This window comes from Pan troglodytes, chromosome 20, assembly GCF_028858775.2.
Source record: "Pan troglodytes isolate AG18354 chromosome 20, NHGRI_mPanTro3-v2.0_pri, whole genome shotgun sequence".
Lineage (NCBI taxonomy): Eukaryota > Metazoa > Chordata > Mammalia > Primates > Hominidae > Pan > Pan troglodytes.
This window is the reverse complement of record NC_072418.2, coordinates 59,326,272-59,350,004: the sequence shown is the minus strand read 5'-3', so window position 1 is coordinate 59,350,004 and position 23,733 is coordinate 59,326,272. Positions and strand designations below refer to the sequence as shown.

The 23,733-nt window shown below is 42.9% G+C and overlaps 1 protein-coding gene and 1 long non-coding RNA gene across 4 annotated transcripts; one reads left to right on the top strand and one right to left on the bottom strand.

Moving 5' to 3' along the window:
* Nucleotides 1–4,504: 4,504 nt before the first annotated feature.
* Nucleotides 4,505–9,713, bottom strand: LOC104003463 (uncharacterized). Its single transcript, XR_001711937.3, has 4 exons — nt 9,583–9,713; nt 9,199–9,421; nt 5,627–5,794; nt 4,505–4,779 (listed from the first exon to the last, which is right to left on the bottom strand). It is a non-coding gene; the product is annotated as an uncharacterized LOC104003463 (long non-coding RNA).
* A 239-nt stretch (nt 9,714–9,952) lies between these two features.
* ZNF582 (zinc finger protein 582) lies at nt 9,953–20,858 on the top strand. Of its 3 annotated transcripts, none has more exons than XM_524408.5 (5): nt 9,953–10,194; nt 11,804–11,892; nt 13,136–13,262; nt 13,543–13,638; nt 18,431–20,858. In XM_524408.5, exons 2-5 carry the CDS (start codon nt 11,884–11,886, stop codon nt 19,750–19,752), a joined length of 1,554 nt encoding a protein of 517 aa, XP_524408.3. In that variant the 5' UTR covers nt 9,953–10,194; nt 11,804–11,883; the 3' UTR covers nt 19,753–20,858. The 3 variants fall into 3 exon arrangements, with proteins under 3 accessions (XP_524408.3, XP_063656960.1, XP_003316792.2); XM_063800890.1 differs by having other exon boundaries at nt 9,953–10,399; XM_003316744.5 differs by having other exon boundaries at nt 9,953–10,416.
* The last annotated feature ends 2,875 nt before the right edge of the window (nt 20,859–23,733 follow it).

The window sequence follows — 23,733 nt, the reverse complement described above, 5'->3', positions numbered from 1 at the left end:
CTGATGCATATTGGGAAGTAATGCGTATTACCAAGAAAAGCGAAGCAGAGTATTAAGATCATTCTTTCAGTTCTTCATTCTTTCAGTTATGCCCTCTGAATCAGTGGAAAAAACGCAAGGTGCGTTCTTTTTCTATTATCTCAACGACAACTAATCATAACAGAAGACTTCTCTGACCAAATATAGGGGAGTTTCCCACACATCTCAAGCAAGCAATGAGTTCAGTGAGTTCTGCAGCGGGCACCAGCTGGGTGTCCTCCAGTTCAATTCCGACGCCGTCTACTTGGAGATGGGTCAGACACCATTCGCTGAGGGCTCAGTCCCCAAGCCTGCCTCCCCCTTCCCACTTCCCACTAAAGTCTAGCCTCTGGAACATCTGACTCTACCAGCTTCAAATTGGGATTTTCACCACCCCCTCTTTGCGGTTCGATATTTTGCTAGAGTGGCTCACGGAACTCAGGAAACACTTCGGTTTAGTAGTTTATTATAAAGGATATTACAAATGATATAGATGAAGAGATGCATAGGGCAAAGTACAGAAAAAAGGGTGTTGCACCTTCCAGGAACCTCCACATGTTCAGCTGGGTGGAAGCTCTCTGAACCCTGTCTTTTGGGAGTTTTACAGAGGCTTCATTACATAGGCATGGTTGATTAAAATCCCGTCCCCTCCTTAGGGTTGGGGGTGGGGTTGAATGTCCCAGCCTTCTAGTCATGTCTTGGTCTTTCCATAACCAGTCCCCATCCTGAAACTCTATAGGGGTTGCCAGCTGTCAACTCATTAGCATACAAAATGAGTTTTTACTGTTACTTTGTAGTTTCCAAGGATTTTAGAAGTTCTATGCTAGGAAGATCAAATATATATTTCACAATATCATACTCTTATTCCTATTCTTCAATCTGTCTTTGAAAATATTTTATAAACTCCTATCTCTAGTTTATCTCCCAATCCTGTACCATCCCTTCCAAAATCCTGTTGCGCCCTTCAATTGCTTCATTTAATTGTCTGACCAAAGTTGCCAGTGACAAAGAGCATCATAGAAGCTGGGAATTTTATTTGAGGAAATTAAACAAATGCAACTATGATATCAGCAAAAAATACTAACTGAAACTTTTTTTTGAGACGGAGTCTTGCTCTGTCACCCAGGCTGGAGTGCAGTGGCGTAATCTCAGCTCACTGCAAGCTCCACCTACCAGGTTCATGCCATTCTCCTGCCTCAGCCTCCCGAGTAGCTGGGACTACAGGCGCGTGCCACCACGCCTGGCTAATTTTTTTGTATTTTTAGTAGAGACGGGGTTTCACTGTGTTGGCCGGGATGGTCTTGATCTCCTGACCTCATGATCCTCCCGCCTCGGCCTCCCAAAGTGCTGGGATTACAGGCATGAGCCACCGAGCCCAGCTGAAACATTGTTTATAATAAAATGTTGAACATAAACAATATAGCTACTGTCACGGGTAGCAACTAGATAGGGCTTGTATCAAAGGCGGTAAAGAAAACAGTCTCATATTTACCAGGACAGTCTTAAAGAAAGGCAGATTTATTAAAGTATGAAAATACATTGCAAGGTTGCAACTGGCAGCACAGGAGAGAAGGAGCTGTCTGCAAAGAGGCAGGAGCTGGAAGTTTTATAGGGTCATCCTGGAGAGAGCTGTTGTTTGATTAGCCATTTCTCAGAACAACTGTTCATTGTTCTTCCCCACTGGGGCCCCTTCCTCATTGTTGCTTACTTATCAGGACTCCATAGCTACAAGTAGAAGAATGGTCAAATAAATAACAGTATGTTGTAAACCAAAAGGTATTGGAGACAGGTCTCAATCGATTTGGAAAGTTTATTTTCCCATGGTTAGGGAAGCACTGACAGCCTCAGGAGGTTCTGATGACATGTGCCCAAGGTGGTTGGGGTACAGCTTGCTTTTATACATTTTAGGGAGATATGAGACATCAATCACTATGTGTAAGATGTACAGTGGTTCAGTCAGGTAAGGTGGAAAAATCTGAGGTGGAGGCTTCCAGGTCATAAATAGATATGGAACAAAAGGTTGCATCCTTTTGAGTTATTGATTAGCTTTCCACTGAATACACAATTTAGTCTGGCTCCATGAATTTGCATTTTTACATAAACAATAGGTCCAAGGAAGCAATCAGATATGCATTTCTCTCAGGTGAGCCTCAGAGGGATGACTTTGAATTCTTTCTGTCCTTTGTCCAAAAGGAATTTCCTTGTGGGCAAATTGTGAGGGAGGTATGTAGCTTTTAATCTTTATAGCTATTGTATTTAGGAATCAAATGAGAGGCAGCCTTGCCTGACATAGTTCCCAGCTTGACTTTTCCCTTGGCTTAGTGATTTTGGAGTCCTTAGATTTTTTTTTTTTTTTTTTTTTTTGAGACAGAGTCTTGCCCTGTTGCCCAGGCTGGAGTGCAATGGTGTGATCTCTGCTCACTGCAGCCTCTGCCTCCCGGGTTCAAGCTATTCTCCTGCCTCAGCCTCCCGAGTAGAGTAGCTGGTATTACAGGTGCACACCACCACACCCACTTAATTTTTTTTTTTTAATCTTTAGTAGAGACAGGGTTTACCATGTTGGCCAGGCTGGTCTCGATCTCCTGACCTCGTGATCCACCCGCCTCGGCCTCCCAAAGTGCTGGAATCACAGGCATGAGCCACTGTGCCCAGCTGGAGTCCTGAGATTTATTTTCCTTTCACATCTATCTGATTGAAGACTATACAACTTTTTAAAAGAATAATTGCATGGCAATGAAGCAACATGTAAAAATACTTCTTGTGTTAAGGTTTCTTAAAGGAGGAACAAAGCTGATAAAATTGCATTATGACTGCAACATTGGAAAACTGTTCCTAAAAAGTAAAAGGAACATAATCCACAAAAATTGTAGTTGGGTTGTGTTTGAGTGTTGAAATTGTTAGAAATAAATTTTCGGTGCCACAAAAGAAATAGCATTCGAACAGAAATTTTCTCAGCAAGGCAATTTTACTTCTATAGAAGGGTGCATCTTGCAGATGGAGCAATGGTGAGAGCACACCTGAACAAGGGAGGGGAAGGGGTTCTTATCCCTGACAGAGGTAGCCCCTACTGCTGCATCGTTCCCCTATTGGCTAGGGTTGGACTGCACAGTCTAAGCTAATTCCGATTGGCTATTTTAAAGACAGCAGGGGTTAAGAGCCAGAGTGGTGGGGTGAGCAGTTTTGGCAGGAAAGACGGTTACAGAATAGGTGACTAAAGGTGACTTAGGTTAGAGCGGGTGACCAGGGATCTCAGGATGGAGCAAGTGACCAGGGGAACAGATGTGAACTACTGATCAGAACTGGCAGGGAGGTTGTTTACTGAAACTAGGGGCAAGGAGATGAAGAGAATGAGGAAGTTAAACTTTAAAATGGAAAACAAAGAACTGAACATACTGACACAGATTCTTTGAGGAGAAACTTAGAACTCACTGTATTTAACAAAATTATGATTGATAGCTTCCCCTCGCTTTTTCATACCAGACAAGCCTTGTTTAAAATAAGGCATCAGTAAACTTCCAGGTTTTTGCAGTCTTTTCGACATTTCACAAATGTGTGAAGAGAGTAGGCATCTTTATGAAACCACCTTTGCAAAAACTGTATCAGTGAGAAAAATTATTATAGTAAACTGAGCTAACCCACCTATCTTGCCTCTCCCTTAATTATTCCTGGGCTATAGGGCTGAGCTAACTTTGGAAGACATTTACGCTATAGTTTAAATAACAGGCTTTGCCCAAAACTCAATTGTTTTTGTAAAGCTAATGGGAGGCCATCAGTCTGGGAGGAGAGGAGTCTGAGTCCTGCTAAGGTGGCACCGTTATTCAACTGTCAGCCATTATTCCAAAGGTTATAGGATATGCAACTTTCCTAATTACTACTGCAAATGACATCACTACTGTAGAACCTCAGATTGGCCTTTTGAGATATCTTTTCAGGTTTTTTCATGTCTGACACCCATGGCTCCACCTGGACCTGATGGTTCCACTTGGACTAACCAACCCAGTTCCTGTGGCACCACCCAGAAGCAATGCACCCCACACAAGGAGAGCTTTGACCCCCTATGATTTCATCTCCAGCCCAACGAATCAGCAGCAAGCACCTGTTATCTGGCCACTCCCACCCCTTCCCCCAAAGTGACTTTGAAAAACCTCTAATATAAGAGCTTTGGATTAGATGATTTGAGTACGAACTCCATTTCCCATGTGGCGTGGCCAGCCTCATGTCTATTAACCTCTTCCTCTACTACAATGCCATGGTCTTTCTTTATGCAGTGGGCAGGAAGAACCCCTTGGGTGGTGGTAACATTTTTTATTTTTAGCCATTATCTCTTAAGCTTCTCCTTTTGGCACAACCTTCTACAAAGCTTGGTAAGAGTCACTAAGTAAACTTTGATTTGCTTAAAAACCACATTTATTCTTTGTCTCAGGTGAGCAGCAACTATTTGGGCTGGTGGCACAGAGGTAAAAGAACTTACCAAGACAGCTGTGGGTGAAGAAAAGCAGATTTATTAAAGACAGTATCAAAGTAGGTTATCAGGGAGCAACAGGCAGAATCAGTGGAAGAGGAGCTGACTGCAAGAAACAAAGGCTTGCTGGAGATTTTATAGGATGGTTCCTGGGCTGATTGATAATGCCAAGGCAGCAGGGAGCTGACCTGCATTCTTCTGTCACCCGAGGTGTTTGATGATAAGTGGATGCGTGCGTTTGATGATAAGCAGGAAGTTTGTGAGTTACGTTCATTGTTTGCTCGGCAGGGCTGTATGTCCTGGGTCATAAAGAAAAGCAAGCCTATAGCTTATCTGCTTCCTTTTTTTGTTTATATATCCTGGACCATGAAGAAAATGCAGATCTATAGCTTATTTGCTTTATCTCTTTGCTTTCCCCTGGTCCCACCAGCCTGACTCCTTTTCCCTACGTAGGAATCCACATTCTTCCTAAACGGGTAATCAGCAGACATATGTCTACCTAGCACACCCAAGTTTAACATAATTATCTAAATGCAAAATCTTGAGGAATAAAGATAAAAAACCCTCTAGCAGGCACAGTGGCTCATGCCTGTAATCCCAAGTGACATAGGAGTTAAAAAGAAATTATTTAGGCAGATAGTGAGGGTAAGGAAATCCTTCGGTAAGGTTTTCCTTTTAATGAAAAGCAGCCCCCAAGTCATTTCTTTTCTAACAAACAACAGCCTGAAAAATCAAGCTGCAGACATAGATAAGCAAGCTGGAAGTTTGCACGGGTGAATGCCAGCAGCTGTGCCAATAGGAAAAAGCTACCTGGGGGCCAGGCATGTCCAACATCGCAGCTCCATCTTCCCTTTTCTTTGTCAACCACGTGTACAGTAAGGAACATACAACATGGCCTGGTCAGATAGGTACCCCATCTGCATAATAAAAGATTAGGGTGGGGCAGCCAGCTTCTGATTGGCACACCTGGTCCAACCAATCTTTGGGGCCTACGTAAATCAGACACCACCTCCTGAAGCCAGTCTATAAAACCCCGTGCCCTTCGCCACGGACTGGAAGTCCTACTTGGGAGCCCTTTTCTCTCTGCAGGAGCTAGAGCTATTCTCTTTTCTCTTTCGCCTATTAAACCTCCGCTCTTAAACTCACTTCTTGTGTGTCCACGTCCTTGATTCCCTTGGCGTGAGACAACGAACCTCAGGTATTTACCCCAGACAATGATGCAGCTTCACCATCATTTTGGAAGGCTGAAGCAAGACGATCACTTGAGCTCCGGAGTTCAAGACCAGCCTGGGCAATACAGTGAGGCTCCCATCTCTACAGAAAAAAAAAAAAAAGAAAAATTAGCTGGTGTGGTGGCACGCACCTGTGTTCTCAGCTACTTGGGAGGCTGAGGTAGGAGGATTGCTTAAGCCCAGGAAGTTGAGGCTGCAGTAAGCCGTTTGTGCCACTGTGGCAAGCCAGATCTCACAAAAACTGAACAGGCAGGCCTCCATAAGAACTGTTCTAGCATTGACTAAATGGTTATGTTAAATATTAAAGGCTGAGAGAGCCAGCGCCCTAACACAAAGGCTGATGATTTGAAGCATGACAAGATAATGAAGGAATGGTCACACTCCTCATACCAGGATCCATTCAGGATTAAACAAGTTTTATTGGGGGTCTAAAGGAACTCCCCAGACCTCCAAAACTTAGTAGGAGACAAGATAAGGGGAATTACCTTTGGCACTTGGACCCATCTAGAGTAAGTAAAATCACTGAGGCTCCAGAGGAATGTCCCCAAGACTCAGACCTTAGTTATAGATTAGAAGAAATTAATCACTTGTGTCTTTAGATGAATGCACACTAACATGTAGACATATAGCTTAGAAGGTAGATAAGCACTGGAAAACTTTGTAATTTTGAGTTGGTCTGGCAGTATTTTTCTGGCCCTCTCCCTGTACCCGGTTACAGAAATAAAACTCTCTTCTTTCACAGTTCATCAGCATCTTGTTATAGGGCTGTGGGAATAAGCAGCCTGACCTTCAGTTCAGTCCAGGAACACCACTGCACACCAGCTTGGGTGACAGAGTGAGACCTTGTCTCTTAAAAAAAAAAAGTCCTCAGAGAGAGAGGCCACGTGTATTTTGTCCTCAGTTGTCACAAGGAAGATGCAATACATTTATTTTTCTCCTGGATTAGTACTGGAGAAAAGCATTTTATCCTTTTTCTTTTTTGGCTATGGATGTCCAGTTGCTCCAGCACTGTTTGTTGAAAAGGTTATACTTCCTCCGTGGAAATTTATTATTATTATAATGCACAGATTTTAGGTCAGAAAAATTGGGGGAGGTACCCAAGGTCACTCAGGGAGTAAGTAGCTAAGATTGGGTTAGAACCCACTTTGTTGTGTGATTCCTTGCTTGGATTACTATGCACAACAGAATATGGCCCACCTCCCCACAGTTGATCTCATTCAAGTGACAATGGGTGATCCTGAAACAGAAGGAATCTAGCAGAAGCATGGATATGGCTGGGGATAACAGGAGAGGGAGCTGCTGGAGTAACTCTGTGGGCGGCAAGCCACCCAGGTGCCAAGGCAAGAGACTGAGGACACGAGCTGTTCCAGTATAATAAAATATAAAACAAGAATAGTTATACCAGATATAGATCTTAGATATGATTATATATGAATATCATTAATCATTAGTTGGTAGCAATTACTCTTTATTCCAATATTATAATAATCCTCGCTCTATAATCATAACCTAGGAAAAGCCAGGCCATACAGAGATAGGAGCTGAGGAGACATAGTGAGAAGTGACCAGAAGACAAGAGTGTCAGCCTTCTGTTATGTCCAGACAGGGCCACCAGAGGGCTCCTTGGTCTAGCGGTGACGCCAGCATCTGGGAAGATGCCCGTTGCCAAGCGGACCGTGGTCTAGCGGTAGTGTTAGTGTCAAGGAAAAACACCTGCTACTTAGCGGACCGGGAAAGGGAGTCTCCCTTTCCCCGGGGGAGTTTAGAGAAGACTCTACTCCTCCACCCGCAGTTACCCAGAGGCCTGTCTCCCTGTGATGCTGTGCTTCAGTGGTCACGCTCCTAGTCCGCCTTCATGTTCCATCCTGTACACCTGGCTCTGCCATTTAGTTAGCAGTAGCAAACCACTGAAAGTACTAAAAGTCTCTAATAAGTAGAAATAATGGTGTAAGCTCTCTCTCTCTCTTTCTCCTCTCTCTCTGCCTCGGCTGCCAGGCAGGGAAGGGCCCCTGTCCAGTGGACACATGACCCATGTGGCCTTACCTATCATTGGAGATGGCTCACACTCCTTATCCTGCCCCTCTGTCTTGTATCCAATAAATATCAGCGCAGCCTGGCATTCGGGGCCACTACTGGTCTCCCCGTCTTGGTGGTAGTGGTCCCCCAGGCCCAGCTGTCTTTTCTTTTATCTCTGTCTTGTGTCTTTATTTCTACAATCTCTCGTCTCCGCACATGGGGAGAAACCAACCGACCCTGTGGGGCTGGACCCTACAAACTCTGCATGTGCTTTGGCACAGGAATGTGTACTGGGAAGTGGCTGACAAAAGACCTATGGATTCCATGGAATGGAGAGGCTAGCTCAGAGCATTCTCATACTCTTAAAAGGAAGAAACTGGAAGCCACCCTCTAAGACGACCCTGAATGATCCCTGCCTCCTAGTACTTATACTCTTGTGTAGTCTCCACCTACTTAGACTCACAGCTGATTTTGTGACCAAGAGTATAATGGTGTATGACTTCAGAGGCTTGGTTCAGAGTCAGAAGTGGCCATTTCATCATCCTCTAAATTTCTCTTTGGCAGATTAATGAATGTGAGAAAGTAAAAATGGTATAGAAGAAAGTTAGCCTGAGAGATGGCTGGCTTTGTACCTGTTTGGTCTTTTTCCTTCCTTTCCTCCATAAGCAAATACTGACGCATGTACATATAGACACACTCAACACAGTGGGATGTTAAAGGGAAACTAGAGCCACTCGCCCCTTCCCAAGATCAGAGAATAGGAAAGATGATGACTTTTTGCATCTACCCTCTCCTCTTGAACTCGCAACACTGTCCTGAACCACAAATAAGGTCAAGTAGGATAAATCTACAACTGTCTCCTCAACTGTCCGCTCACAAGTGTGAAATTCAACCATCCTTGCTGAAGTTGTCTTCTAATATCAGTAATCAGCAATAACCAACCTCTGAGCTTTGCTTATATTATTAAATCATTTTATTTGACCCTCAGGACAAAGCTGCAAGCCCGGCATTACATTCTTCCTTTTATGGACAAAAAAAGAAAAAAAAAAAAAACTGAGATAGGCATGAAGAAACTAATAAATGGCTGAAATGCTATTTGAATCCACATCTGTCTAATTCTAAAAGTGTGCTTTCCACCACATCACCGCACCTACAAGGAAAATGCAGCCTCTACCCTCTCCTGAAGAATGTGTAAAGAGGCAATATGGTGTGTTTTGGAAAAAGCATCTTTGCAGAAAGAAAGCATTAGCTTCAGTCATATCAGCATCCTTATCCAGCAGCAGTAGCATTATTTTACATATCAGTTACTCCTCCCCAACAACTCAATGAATTAGATGCTACAATCATCCTCACTTTCAAATGTGGAGACCGAGGCACATCTCTAAGACTGGAGTTCAGGCATTCTGGCTCCAGTCTTAGAGATGGTTAAGGGTTCACACTCTTAACCATTTATTACACCATAGAGCTCACCAGGTTTGAGGGAAACAGGATCAAATCAAGAGTCACTCAGGACTCCGGTCCTCACTCAAGGACAAACTGTTCCACCTCGGACAGGGAGAGTTTCCGCATTCTGAGACCCAGCATAACAGGTCCCGACCGGCATCTGGCACTCGGACTCCCAATCATACTGGATCACACTGGCTCGGGATGTGTAAAGTCCAGGGCTTCTCACATTTGATGACTCCAAAGCCGCCTGAAAACGACAGAATTAACAACTACCTATGGCGGTCTGATATTTGCCCAAGAGATGCCGCCCCATAAAACTCCTTTACATCTTCATAACGTTTTTATTTTGCGTTCTCCTTCATAACCCACATTTAACTCACCATAGATGTAATGTTTAAAATTAGTTACCAGATAAACTGTTACGCTTCCAAACTTTAAGGTTCCTTCGAAACCTTCTGGTAAAACTGTTGTTCCACGGAAATGGGAACGTAACGGATGAGTCAATCTTCCACAGCCGCACACAGTTGTGTATCCACCGCTAAACGGTCCCAGTCACACATTCAACGACCCACGCGGAGTCAGAAGCTACCACCACACACCGTCACAATCACGCACACACAGTGACGGCCCCTTGCCCACTCGGTCACTCGCCCACAATCTCTCGCTAGAGAAGCACACGCAGATAGCACACCCAGCACCACAGACCCCAGGAAGCAACCCAGGGACTCGATCACACGAACAGCACTCCTCCGCGCACTGCGCAGGCACGCCTGCGTCCGGCTCACCCTGAAACATCGCGAGATCCGGCTTCAAGGCCGGGCTGCTGCCTTTACGCCTAGAGACTATGTTTCCCGGAAGACACTGCGGCGCCGGCCCTATCATGGCGCAGCATCGGTGTGCTTTGTGCGTCTGCGCCATCTTCCGGCTGCGCACGGCGACTCCACCGGTACCGTGGTGGAAGCGCGCCCTGGGCTGCCGGGGGCGCGGCCGCGGTGGCACTTGGACCCGAGGAGGCGGCAGGTGAGAGGTTCCGGAGCTTTCCAGGCGCTCTGGGGTCCAGCAGGAGCTGGTGCCCGGGCCGGTTGGGTCTCAGGCCTGAGAAGAACGCAGACGTCTCGCCTCATCGTCGCTCTGTGGCTTTACCGGCGTGAGACTACATTTCCCGCCGGCCCTCGCGGCGCGCGCTTTCTGGCGCCCCCTTTCTGCTTCCAGCCTCATAGCCCAGGTGCATGGACCCCTTAGGTGGGTGCGCAGGGGTCTCCGACCCCCTGAAATTGCGGATGTTTTGCATTCACTGTTATGCGTGCCTTTTTTTTTTTTTAATCTGAGAGGAAATCTTGTTTCATGAGGTTCTCAGAGAGTTACAAGACCCCAGAAGACTTAGAACCGCTAGTTTAGAAAAACTTATACTTGGGAAAATTTTATATGTTCAAATTCTATGTCCAGCAATGGGGAAACACTTGAGTGGATCACAGGCCATCCTTTGTAAATAGGATATCGTGCAGTTAATACAAATAATGCTTATAAAAGTGGTCATAATAAGGAAAAGCTGCCTATTACATCATATTAAGCAACATTCATAATTATTTCACTTACACGTTACTTAGAACCAAATGTTTGTAATGCAGTAGGCACCTTATATACTCCTTTACAGAGTACTTCTTGTTTAACAGTGAGCTCAAGAACTGGTTAAATGACAACACTGCGAATACTTGGGTGTTTTTTCTTCCAATTTTTTTGTTTTGTTTTGTTTTTAGCCTGTGTGTTAGTGAGTTTGACTTCTTTTTGCTGAATGTTCTCAAAGGATTCAGTAGTTAATATCTTTGCTTGTCAGTTTTTGATAGTCATTTTTGATAGTCACTTGGCATCCCATTATATGGCTGTGCCAAAAATGATTCAACCTCTTGGCTACTTGTGGACTTGCCTACTTACGTACTAATTTTTAGTTCTCTTATTTAGCAAATATTATTGGACATGCAGCTTTGTGCACTGCTGTGTCTCTATGGAAGGACACATTTATGTGCTGATAATGGAGCACTGGGCGTGCTGTGTGTAATTTGTCTCTTACTGTTCCTTCCAACTCTATCCCATTTGTTGATGCAAGGCATGCTCCATGAAGTGGCATCCACAAAGCCTCAGTTTGGGCTGTAGAGCTTTTTGTATATTTGGCGGTTGGGAAAAGAGCCAGGTATACTTTCAAAGGTGTTATATTTGCTGCAGGAGAGAGTTAAATGGCCTAGTCCTGGAAAGGCTTTATTCTAGGCTGGGGCTATGCAAATTATGCAGGCCTTCTATGCTCCCTGGCTTGAGGGAAGCCCTCCTTGTCCTTGAGGTAACATGTGGGTCTCAGTCACTAGAACAGCCCTCAGCATCCCTGTCTCAGACTTGCATTTGCAGCAAAACAGAACCACTGGATGTTTAGGGGAAATGGGAGGGAAAGGACCACTGGTTCCCCTTTGCCTTGCAGCAGCTAAAGCTGGTTTCCTGGGGTTGGGTGAGGATCCCTTTGCCTCCCCCTCCTTCTCATTTTCTTGGTGGGCAGAGGGCAAGCAGGTGGGGACTTGTAACTTGGCATTCTAGGAACTGTGAGGCAAGCCTAGCCTCTCATGTTTGCTCTTTCCTCCCCCAGCTCTACCATCGCAGGACTCTGCCCTTCGCCAAGAGAGGAACCAGAAGGAGGACCTATCAGCCCTTGAAATTCTAAAAGTCATGTCCCTTGTGAGTTTTTAAATCCCATAAATATTTGCTTTCCTTATCTTGAAACTTTCCACCTGGGTTCCATCCAGAAATGTGGTTCTCAGACTTTTCCATTTTAGGGAATAAAAGGACCAGGCAGGAGTCTCCTCTCCCATTGTCCTCTCCCCTCTGACAAATGCCCACAGATTTATTCTCTATAGCATTCTGCATCTCCTGATGGTTTTCGTCTGCTAGGAGGAGAAACTCATTTCCCTGTATGAAATGAGAGCATCCTTTGTAAGAACTGAAGTTTGAAGAGATGGAAATGAATGCTTAGGAGCAATCACATATAGAAAAGCAGGGGAGGTGGTGTTGGTTGGTTTCAGTTTCAGCGTGTGGTACAGTGTCCTGCTTTGGGAATGATTAATGATTGGATATGTAATTGAGGTTTGGCTGGGAATCCATCAAAAATTTGATGCCAGAATTAAAGTCTAGTTTGACGTTGGACAGAGCATTTGAATCTGGGACATCCTCCATTAGTTTCTTTGGCTTAAGAGGAAGAAAAGTACAGAGCTGAGGATGGTGAGTGATGTAGCAAGTGAGATGATCATCTAGGTGGTTGAGTGGTCAGGGCTTGGAAAAGCCTTAGAGATCTGATCCAACCTCGGGATCCAAAATAAGAGGATGTTTGAGTCAGTCGTTTCACTTGATAGAAAATTGTGCACTCAATAAAAGTTATCTCCATGGTTTTTCCCATGAAGAAAAATGCTTGTGTTATGTTCCAACATAATGATGAACTTTCATCTCCAAGAAATTCTTGACTTACATGAAAATCCTGTATCTAAGATAGAAAACATGTTTCCATAATTTTAAAAAATAAAATATTTGGGGAAAATCCATCAGAAATATTTTTTGTTGTTATTGTTATTCCAAAAGATAGAAATGATAGGTCTCACCTTGAGAATTTATTGTATGCCAAGTGTAGAGTGGGCAGTGTGCTTTATTACACTGTTTCTTAACAATAAGGAAAACTCCATTTAGCTTGATTTTAATTTTCATCCCAGACCTGTACACAGAGCATTGATTTGCAGTTAAAAGGAGTGTTTGAGAACAACTTGATCATTCTGTTTTACTCATCGCCATTTCTTCTGTCACCTTTCACATTCAGTCCCACCCTTCTTGTTCAACAAAACAACCCCCCCTCCCGCAAAGACCTGCCCCACCTCCTTTCATCCCACTGTGAACCATTGAAATACATATATATCATACATGCCTGTCATTCCAGGGGTCAGAATTGTTCAGGGATGTGGCCATAGTCTTCTCCCAAGAAGAATGGCAGTGGTTGGCACCTGCTCAGAGGGATTTGTACAGAGACGTGATGTTGGAGACCTACAGCAACCTGGTCTCACTGGGTAAGGTGATCTCGTCTGTTAGTTTGGAGGTTATCCTTGGGCATGTTCCTTCCCGGTCAGTTTTTGGGTGCTTTTCAGTCTTATGATTGGTTGGTCATTTTTGAGGGGTTAAAGGGCGGTGCTGTTGGCTGAAGCTGCATCTTCCCCTACCCTCAGGCAACTGTCCCATCTTCCTCTGGCACTTCCTGCAACTGTCTCTCCTGCTTGATGACCAGGTCCTGGATCTGAATTCTGGGGCCCCCACACCATAACCAGGTGGCATGTTTCTTCTCATCTCCAGGTCTTGCCGTTTCCAAACCTGATGTGATCTCCTTCCTAGAGCAAGGCAAAGAGCCCTGGATGGTGGAGAGAGTGGTGTCTGGAGGCCTGTGTCCAGGTGAGTGAGGTATCATTGGGAAGGGAGCAGCCACTGCAGGTATCAGGTCCGCTGGAAGTGGCCCTTTGTCTTAGAAAATCTTCCCTGCAGGTTGCTACCTTCAAAGCTTATGTCTTACGTGTTGTTTTCCTCAGCTCGTCAGCAGCATTCGACAAAGGTGGCTGCTCCTTCTTCCTGAAACACTTTAAAAATTCAGCCTGGATTATAGGGCTAGACTGAGTACAAATATGGTGGTTCCTAAGGAAAGTATTTTGTCTTTGGAAAGATGTCTATCTTTTGACCATTTTTCTTTTTTTTATTAATTTTAATATTTAAAATTTTTTTTAACTTCAGGAGTACAAGTGCAGGTTTGTTAAATAGGTAAACTTGTGTCATGGGGGTTTGTTTACAGATTATTTCATCACCCAGGTATTAAGCCCAGTACTCATTAGTTACTGTTCCTGATTCTCTCCCTCCGCCCAACCTTCATTCTCTGAAAGGCCCATGTGTGTTGTCCCGCTCTGTGTGTCCATGTGTCCTCATTTAGCTCCCATTTATAAGTGAGAACATGCAGTATTTGGTTTTCCGTTCCTGTGTTAGTTTGCTTAGGATAATGGCTTCCAGATCCATCCATGTCCCTGCAAAGGACATGATCTTGTCCTTTGACCATTTTTCTAAAGGAATTTGTATCGGTTTGTTTGAATTCTGGAGTCAGTTAACAAGTACTTATTAAGCTTTTATTATGCACCATGGAATATGCCACAGTATACATTGATGAGGCAGGTGGACATTATCCTTGCTTTCCTGGAACTTACACTGCAGTGGGAAAATAGACATGAAATCATACACACATGGACATGAGCTAATATGTGAAAGAAAAAGAACAGGTTCAGTCAGGGTGCATGGTAGGGCCAATGGCCTCTTCAAGGATAAGGCATTTTAGCTGAGACATGGAAGGTGTGATGTAGCTGGGGAATACCAGTTGTAGCCAATGAGTGTGAAGGACCTGAGCAGGGAGCCCTTGGTACCTCTGAGATAATGGATGGCCCTTGTGGCTGAGGTCAGTGAGCAAAGGGAGGAACACAAAGAGATACACTAGGGGCCGGGCATGGTGGCTCATGCTTATAATCCCAGCACTTTGGGAGGCTGAGGCGGCCAAATCACTTGACCAGTCTGGCCAAGATGGTGAAACCTCGTCCCCACTAAAATCACAAAAATTAGCCGGGTGTGGTGGCACGTGCCTATAATCCCAGCTACTTGGGAGGCTGAAGCAGGAGAATCGCTTGAACACGGGAGGCGGAGATTGCAGTGATCCGAGATCGAACCACTGCACTCCAGCTGGGGCAACAGAGAGAGACTCTGTCTCAAAAAGGAAAAAAAAAGATACGCTAGGAAAGGCAACCACGTTATGAAGTTTGGGTTCTGCACTGTGGGCAGAGGTAAAGCACTGTAGAAATAGAGGCAAGCCATGATTTTATGGTCCACCTGGAGAGGATATAAATATTGTGCTTCTCACAAATTATTCACCTGCTAGTTTCAGAAGTCATTGATAGTTTTCTCTTGGATCAGATATGATTAATAGTTACAAAATAGTGATTTTTAAAAAAACTTTATTCTTATTTATTAGATCACATACTCCTGTAAAGAAGAGCTTTCTCCCTTTCACCATTTGTTTCTTCATTTATATCATATGGATTAATAGTAGGTGGCATATTTTTTCTCATTTCCAGGTCAGAATAAAATAAATCTTATTTTATCCTGTAACAGATTATTACCCATTATCATTATTTATCACAACGTTCATAGTTTTCCAGACTTGCCCAGTGACACCCTTTCAAACTGGCTCCTGGGTTCTTTGGACATAATCCCCCCCCCCCTTTTTTTATAAGCACGTTTTTAACTTTTTTAGTTTCAACAATTCAGTAAAAGCTAGTTAACATAAATACAGAACAAGTCCACACAATTGACATCTGTGTACATAAATGCAAGAATACCAAACCTCACATGAACCAAAAAGTATCAGCTCTTACAATGTTGACTATTTAGCTATGACTAGTAGGTCATAAATCTTCGCATAAGCAAGAGTACACATTCAAATGTTTTTTAAAACTAAGAATAAAACAATTTTATGTTTCTAAAAGGAGAAGCATAAAAGTCAGTCTGTCGAAGAACATAAGGATGTGATAGAAAAGAGATTTGCGTGGGCACAAAGTTAATACACTGTGTTAATACTTTTACATATTAAAATCCCTCTGCAGCCAGGGGTAGTAACTCATGCCTGTAGTCCCAGCTACTCAGAAGGCTGACAGAGGAGAATCACCTGAGCCTAGGAGTTTGAGGTTGTAGTATAATATGATTGTGCCTCTGCACTCCAGCCTGGGCAACAGAATGAGACCCCATCTCTCCCCCAAAAAAGAAAGAGAAAGAAAAATACTTTGGAGGCAAACTTTATATAGAACGTTTGTATATAGTTTTTTTTTAAAGTCATCAGTGTCATACTTAAACTAAAATGCAGATTGTGTTTTTGTCTCCAAACTGATTGTAATACTTTTGAGTCCAATCAAAACACCTCAGAAACATCCAGTTACCGTTGATTACAATAAATGTGACATGCTGACAGAATTTAAGAAGGTACAGTTTTTCACTGGTGACAGCAGTAAAAGCTTGGTAATTTTCAATAATGTTGGGGTCACTACAGTGAATAGATCTGCAGAACAACATATCTAAAACCCAGACAAATGTTAGGAATACTGGTTCTGTTGAATAAATGACCAATGTTTTTATAGAAATACTTAACATAGAATTCCCTCCTGGTCTTTCACCCTCAATAAATGCTATAAAGTGCATTCACAAAGAGCCATATTAAGATAAAGCTACTGCACAAAATATACCACTCATATATACTGAAATGAGTAGTATCACACTGGAGTTTAATTGTGCACATTTTATATACCAGTATAGCAACATCCTTAGCCAGAAGTCTCAACAGAATTATCATGAACATGTTTAAGGGTTATATACATATATCAGTTTAAAGTATGAAAAGGTGCATTTGAACTTAATGGCAACATTTCAAAATGATATCCTTGTTAGCACATCACCTTGAATCTACGATGTATGATTCAGCAAATTAGGACAGAATCAAATTCTCAGCAAAAAGTACTTTGAGGCTGGGGATGGTGGCTCACGCCTATAATCCCAGCACTTTGGGAGGCCAAGGCAGGCGGATTGCTTGAGCCCAGGAGTTTGAGACCAGCCTGGGCAATATGGCGAAACCCCATCTTTACAAAAAAGCACAAAAATTAGCTGAGCATGGTGGTGCCCACCTGTAGTCAAGCTATATCTGAGTCTCTTTAAGTCAACTGGGGTTGGTTGCTATAAGTACAGTAAAACCTGCCACTCTAGCTGAAATCATGTACCAGGTAGAATCACAGTCCATTATACCATTCAGCTTTTTCATGCAGTTTGAATAATCAGCAAAGTATGTTGCTCTAGAAGGACCCACCCTCAATCAACTGGCCTAATCCTCTAAACAAGGAAAAAAGCCCTTCTTTCTCCAAGGTCACCTTTAAGAAATGAAAAGGTTCAGGTAAATGCATGACATTTAAGAAATTTAAGAAATGTCATTCAGTTGATAATGGGCTTCAGCCATGGCGTTCAACTAAACTTCAGATATAAAAAGCTTCACAGAGGAAGACAGCAGCCATGTCATTCTAACTTCTAGCAGACACATGAGAATAGCTGCCACTGTACCAGCATATTCCTCTGGCTCATTCTCCTGCATGTCCTCCAGGCACTGAGGCAGGTTGCAGATCCAACCACACACTTCCTCCACCACTTTTATTTTTATTTTTTAAAACTGTGGTAAAATACAAGATTTACCATGCTAACCATTTTCAAGTGTACAGTTCAGTAGTAGTAAGTACATTCACACTGTTGTACAACCATCATCACCGTCCATCTCCGGAACTCTTTTCATCTTGAAATCCCCATCATCGTTTTAAAATTCACTCTTTTGGGAGCATAATTTATGGTCAATAAAATGCATTTTAAAAATGTACTATTAATGAGTGTTGACAAATTTATACACCCACATAACCATCACCTCAATCAAGATAGCAAACATTTCCATCAACCCAAAAAGTTCCCTTGTGCTCCTTCCTGCACAGTCCGTCAAACCAATGATTTGCTTTGGTTTCTGTCACTCTATATTTGTCTTTTCTAGAGTCTCACAGAAACATTTACTGTCTTAAAAAATATAGTTCAATAGTGATTCTGACCCACACCAACTCTTTTTTTTTTTTTAAAGTCTCCCTCTGTCACCCGGGTTGGAGTGCATTGGCGTGATCATAGCTCACTACAGCCTCTAACTCCTGGGCTTAAGCAGTCTTCTTTTCTCAGCTGGGACTACAGGCATGTGCCACTGCTGCTGGCTAATTTTTAAAAATTATTTTGTAGACATGGGGTCTTGTTGTGTTGCCAAAGCTGGTCTCAAACTCCTGGCCTCAAGTGATTCTCCCTTCTTGGCTTCCCAAAGCACTGGGATTACAGGCATGAGCCACCATGCCCAGCCCCACACTAACATTTTAGAATCACTTTTATAACCTCTCTTATTGCCTCCCTCATCTCATGTATGTTATTTTCCTTTCAGTGTTCTACTTGTCCATTTTCTAATTGCTTAGCTACATTCAAGAGTTAATAGGCATTGAGTCTAAACCCTCCAGTTCTTATTCTTAATCCCTCCAGTCCTTTATCTGGAAAAAAAAAAAAAAAAAGAAACCAAACATATTCGCTTTTTTTCATTCTTTCTCAGTATTGGAGTCCAGATATGATACCAAGGAATTATTTCCAAAGCAGCATGTTTATGAAGTCGAATCAACCCAATGGGAGATAATGGAAAGCCTTACAAGTTATGGTCTTGAGTGTTCAAGTTTCCAAGATGACTGGGAATGCAGAAACCAGTTTGACAGACAACAGGGAAATCCAGACAGACATTTCCATCAGATGATCATCAGACATGAAGAAATGCCCACTTTTGACCAGCATGCATCCCTTACTTTTTATCAGAAAATTCATACTAGAGAAAAACCTTTTGGGTATAATAAATGTAGAAAAGACTTCTGGCAAAAGGAACTCCTTATTAATCATCAAGGAATTCATACTAATGAGAAACCTTATAAATGTAAGGAATGTGGGAAGGCCTTTAAATATGGCTCACGACTAATTCAACATGAGAATATTCATTCTGGTAAGAAACCATATGAATGTAAGGAATGTGGAAAGGCCTTCAATTCTGGTTCAAATTTTATACAACATCAGAGAGTTCATACTGGTGAGAAACCGTATGAATGTAAAGATTGTGAGAAGGCCTTTAGTCGAAGCTCACAGTTGATTGAACATCAGCGAACTCACACAGGCGAGAAACCCTATCAGTGTAAGGAATGTGGCAAGGCCTTCAATCGGATCTCACATCTTAAAGTACATTATAGAATTCATACTGGTGAAAAACCCTATGCATGCAAGGAATGTGGGAAAACCTTTAGTCATCGTTCTCAGTTGATTCAACATCAGACTGTTCATACTGGCAGGAAACTCTATGAATGTAAGGAATGTGGGAAGGCTTTTAATCAAGGCTCAACTCTTATACGACATCAGAGAATTCATACCGGTGAGAAACCCTATGAGTGTAAAGTATGTGGAAAGGCCTTTAGAGTGAGCTCACAACTCAAGCAACATCAGAGAATTCACACTGGAGAGAAACCCTACCAATGTAAGGTATGTGGTAGGGCCTTCAAACGGGTCTCACATCTTACTGTACATTACAGAATTCATACAGGTGAAAAGCCATATGAATGTAAGGAATGTGGGAAGGCTTTTAGTCATTGCTCACAATTGATTCATCATCAGGTTATTCACACTGAGAAAAAGCCCTATGAATATAAGGAATGTGAGAAGACCTTGAGTCATGATTCAACTACTGTTCAACCTCAGAGAATGCATAATAGAGAAACACATGTGAATATAATAAATGTAGAAAAGCCTTCCATCAGCAGTTACCCCTTACTAATCATCAGAGAATTTATGTTGGCAAGCAACCATATGAATGGAAGTAATGGGGAAAGCCCATTAGCCTAGGCTAATCATGACTTACTTCTCCCTCTTAGAGAAAGACTTAAAGAATGTAATGCCAGTGACAATGCCTTCATTCAGAGGTCAGCCTTTATCCTAAGTCTGAAAATTCATATCAAAGAAGATTTTATGGATGTAAATTGTTCAGATCATAATTGTCAAAGAAGCAGGGAAAGGTTGGGAGAAATTTTATTTCTAACACATTCCAGAACCACATTTTCTAACCACAGTGTAGTAATTTTATCAAGAGCAAAAGTTATCGTTTTCTTACAAGTTAAAAAAACAGCCAGATTATCATTTGCTTAACAAAGAAATCATGCAATTACCATAAATGGTAATGAAAAGAATGAATTGAGAGTTTGACATGCCAAGAGATGTGAAATGTGGCCAAAGAGATGTGAGGATAAGGGGAAAGCCAAAGCTACACTGGAGGAATTTTTATAGCCTTTGAATGCATGCATATACATGAAAATCTGCAAGATAAACTCATATGCACTAAACATGCTATTCAAGACTACCAAACATCCAGGCAGTGAAAGAAGAAAGTAACAGAAAATGATGAAATAAAGAGACCATCTTACAATAATCTCGGTTTTTGTTTCTTTCTGATCCAGAAATAATCTAAATTTAGGAGAATATTTCTTAATTTCCACGTTGTTACATTGTTTTATGTGACTGGCACAGACAACCATTGGTTGTCATCCCAGCAGCCATACCCAATTCCCCTTGTTATTGGCAGCATCTGTGTCTTGCCTTGGACTCCGAGAATATCAGATGCTAATTTTCCAGTCTCCTGTGCAGCACAGTATGGCCAGTATCTCCCAGTGTTGCTCAGTGGAATCTGCCGGGGCTTCTGGGAAAGATTTTCCTCATTCAGAAGAGACAGGTTTATCATGAAGACTTCCTCCTCTCTCACTTCCTGCTTTTAAACATTTTTATATAAGAACATGATGCCTGAAGCTGCTGCAGCTATCTTGGAACTAAGAAGAGAAAAAAGTGGACCTCAGAGAAGCTGACCCAGAGCCTGAGAAGACTCAGCTACTAGGCCAATTCTGGAACTGCCTTTTTGATGCCTTGCTATCTGAGAAAAATAAACCTTGATTGCTCAGTTACTTTTAGTTGGATATTTTGTAAATTCGCAGCCAAAAGCATCCTAAGTGATATAATATCTAATTTAATTTTATTATGGTTGGTAAGTGTGGCCTGAAGTTATCTACTTTTTGAATTTTACTCTTTTTTTGGAGATGGAGTCTCGCTGTATCACCAGGCTGCAGTGCAGTGGCACAACCTCTGCCTCCCGGGTTCAAGCGATTCTCCTGCCCCAGTCTCCCCAGTAGCTGGGACTACAGGTGCACGCTACCATGCCCAGCTAATTTTTGTATTTTTAGTAGAGATGAGGTTTCACCATGTTGGCCAGGATGGTCTGGATTTCCTGACCTTTGTGATCCACCCGCCTCGGCCTCCCAGCACTTCCTATAAGTGCTGGGATTACAGGCATGAGCCACTGTGCCACCCAATTTGACTGTGTGTGTGTGTGTGTGTGTGTGTGTGTGTGTGTGGTTAAGTACAAGATTGATTTCTATATACCATGAACATTGAAAAAATATGTATTCTGCATTTTTGGATACAAGTTTCTAAATAAGTCCATTAAGCCACTAGATTGCAATGGTAAAAATCTCCATGTTTTCATATAATTTGGTATGCTGGATCAGAATTTCCTAAAAAAATGTTGCCAACACCTTGAGTTTCCAGACATTTATGCTTTTTAATTTATATTGTTTGACTTACAGGGACATACTACTAACCCTCTATTTATGAATTATACCTTTATCTTTACATAATATCCCATTTTGCCTAGTGCAGGGTATAAAAACCAAATCCAGCCCGCTACCTGCTTTATAAAGTCTGAGTGACACATTGCATTTATGGTCTACAACTGCTTTGGTTTCACTAGAGCAGAGCTGAGTAGTTGCCACAGGGACTATATGGCCACAACACCTATATTTACTGTCTAGTTTTTTTGTTTTGTTTTGTTTTTTGAGATGGCATCTCAAACTGGAGTGCAGTGGCACAGCCATGGCTCACTGAAGCCTCAACCTCCCATTCAAGCAGTCCTCCTACCTCAGCTTCCTGAACAGCTGGGACCACAGGCATGTGCCACCACGCTAGGCTAATTTTTAAAAAATTATTTTGTAGATACAGGGTTTTCTTATGTTGCCCAGGATGGTCTCAAACTCCTGGACTCAAGCAGTTCTCCCACTTTGGCCTCACAAAGTCCTGAGATTACAGGTGTGAGCCAATGCACCTTGCCTTCTCTGGTTTTTTAGTTAAGTTTGGGCCAGGCACTATGACTCCTGCCTGTAATTCCAACACTCGGAGGCTGAGGCAGGAGGATCACTTGATACCATGAATTCTAGACCAGCCTGGGCAACAAAGGGAGACCCTATCTCTACAAAGAAACAAAAAAGTTAGCCAGGTGTGGTGGCATGTGCCTGTAGTCCCAACTACTTGGGAGGCTGAGGTGAGAGGATTATTTGAGCCCAGGAGTTCAAGGTTGCAGTTGAGCTGTGATCATGCCATGTACTCCAGCCTGGGCAACGGAGCAACCCCTTGTCTCAGTAAGTTTACTCTTATTGGAAGCAGATGACTTGCCATTGGCAAACTCATATGCTATGAGCCAGAACCATAGATTTCTGAAGATCAATCTCCCCAGATTCTATTCTAAGCCTTCTACCCATATGGTAATTATGGCCCTCCTTGCTTTTGATGCTAAGAGCTATCACCTGGCTGCCATTATTCTGAGATCCTATCATTCCCATTGCAACTAGAGAGCCCAGTTCCTTAACAGCACCTCTTGCAGCCAGCTCTCGCCTAGGGGACAGCCACTATTGGCCATCTCCATGACGCTTGTTCTCCCTTGTACATCCACTTCTTTTGATCCCATCCTCATTTGTCATGGGAGTTCTGCTATCTTCATTTTATTTAATGAGAACCAATGCTTTTTCCAAGCTTCAAAAACCGTCCCAGCATCCATTAGAAGCATCTTTTTCCCTTGCCAGTGTGTTAATCCTGTCATACAGTGACCCCATAGCAAAAAACTCTCCCTTATTCAACTTTGTATTCTACCCAATGATGCAGCAATCTCAGGATCTCCTCCCAGGTATACTCTTCTGGTTCTTGCTTGTACATGTTAGCCAGGTCCTACAGCTCCTTTGGTGTCTGAATCCATTTCTTACCACAGCAGCCCCAGAACTTCCCCAGTTTGGGACTGCTGAAATTTGACCCATTATTGACTTGGGGGAAAGGTACTGTGGAAAGAAAGCATTGTTTTAAAGGGAGCATAGAGGGTATAGGGAAATCTGGGGATTTGAGCAAGATGTGCAAATGCATATGCTAAGAAGTCTACATCTTGACTCAGAGTTGCCACTTCCTCCCCACTAAGTCTTTCCTCCTAAGACTGAAAGCAAAACAAGGGTGCCTGCATTTATGACTTTCATTCAACACTGTCCTGGAGGTCACACAGCAATTGCAATAAGATGAGAAAAAAAAGAACAGCGTAAAGACCAGAAATGAATAAACTGTCTATTTGCAGGTGACATGATTGCTTATGAAAAAAATCTTAAGGCCAGGCGCGGTGGCTCATGCCTGTAATCCCAGCACTTTGGGAGGCTGAGGTGGGCAGATCACGAGGTCAGGAGTTCGAGACCATCCTGGCTAACATAGTGAAACCCCGTCTCTACTAAAAATACAAAAAATTAACTGGGCGTGGTGGCAGGCACCTGTAGTCCCAGCTACTCGGGAGGCTGAGGCAGGAGAATGGTGTGAACCCAGGAGGCGGAGCTTGCAGTGAGCCGAGATCGCGCCACTGCACTCCATCCTGGGTGACAGAGCGAGACTCCATCTCAAAAAAAAAAAAAATTTTTTTAAGAAATCTGTATGACAACTCCAAGAATAAGTGAAATGTTCAAGACAAGATGCAAGATAAAT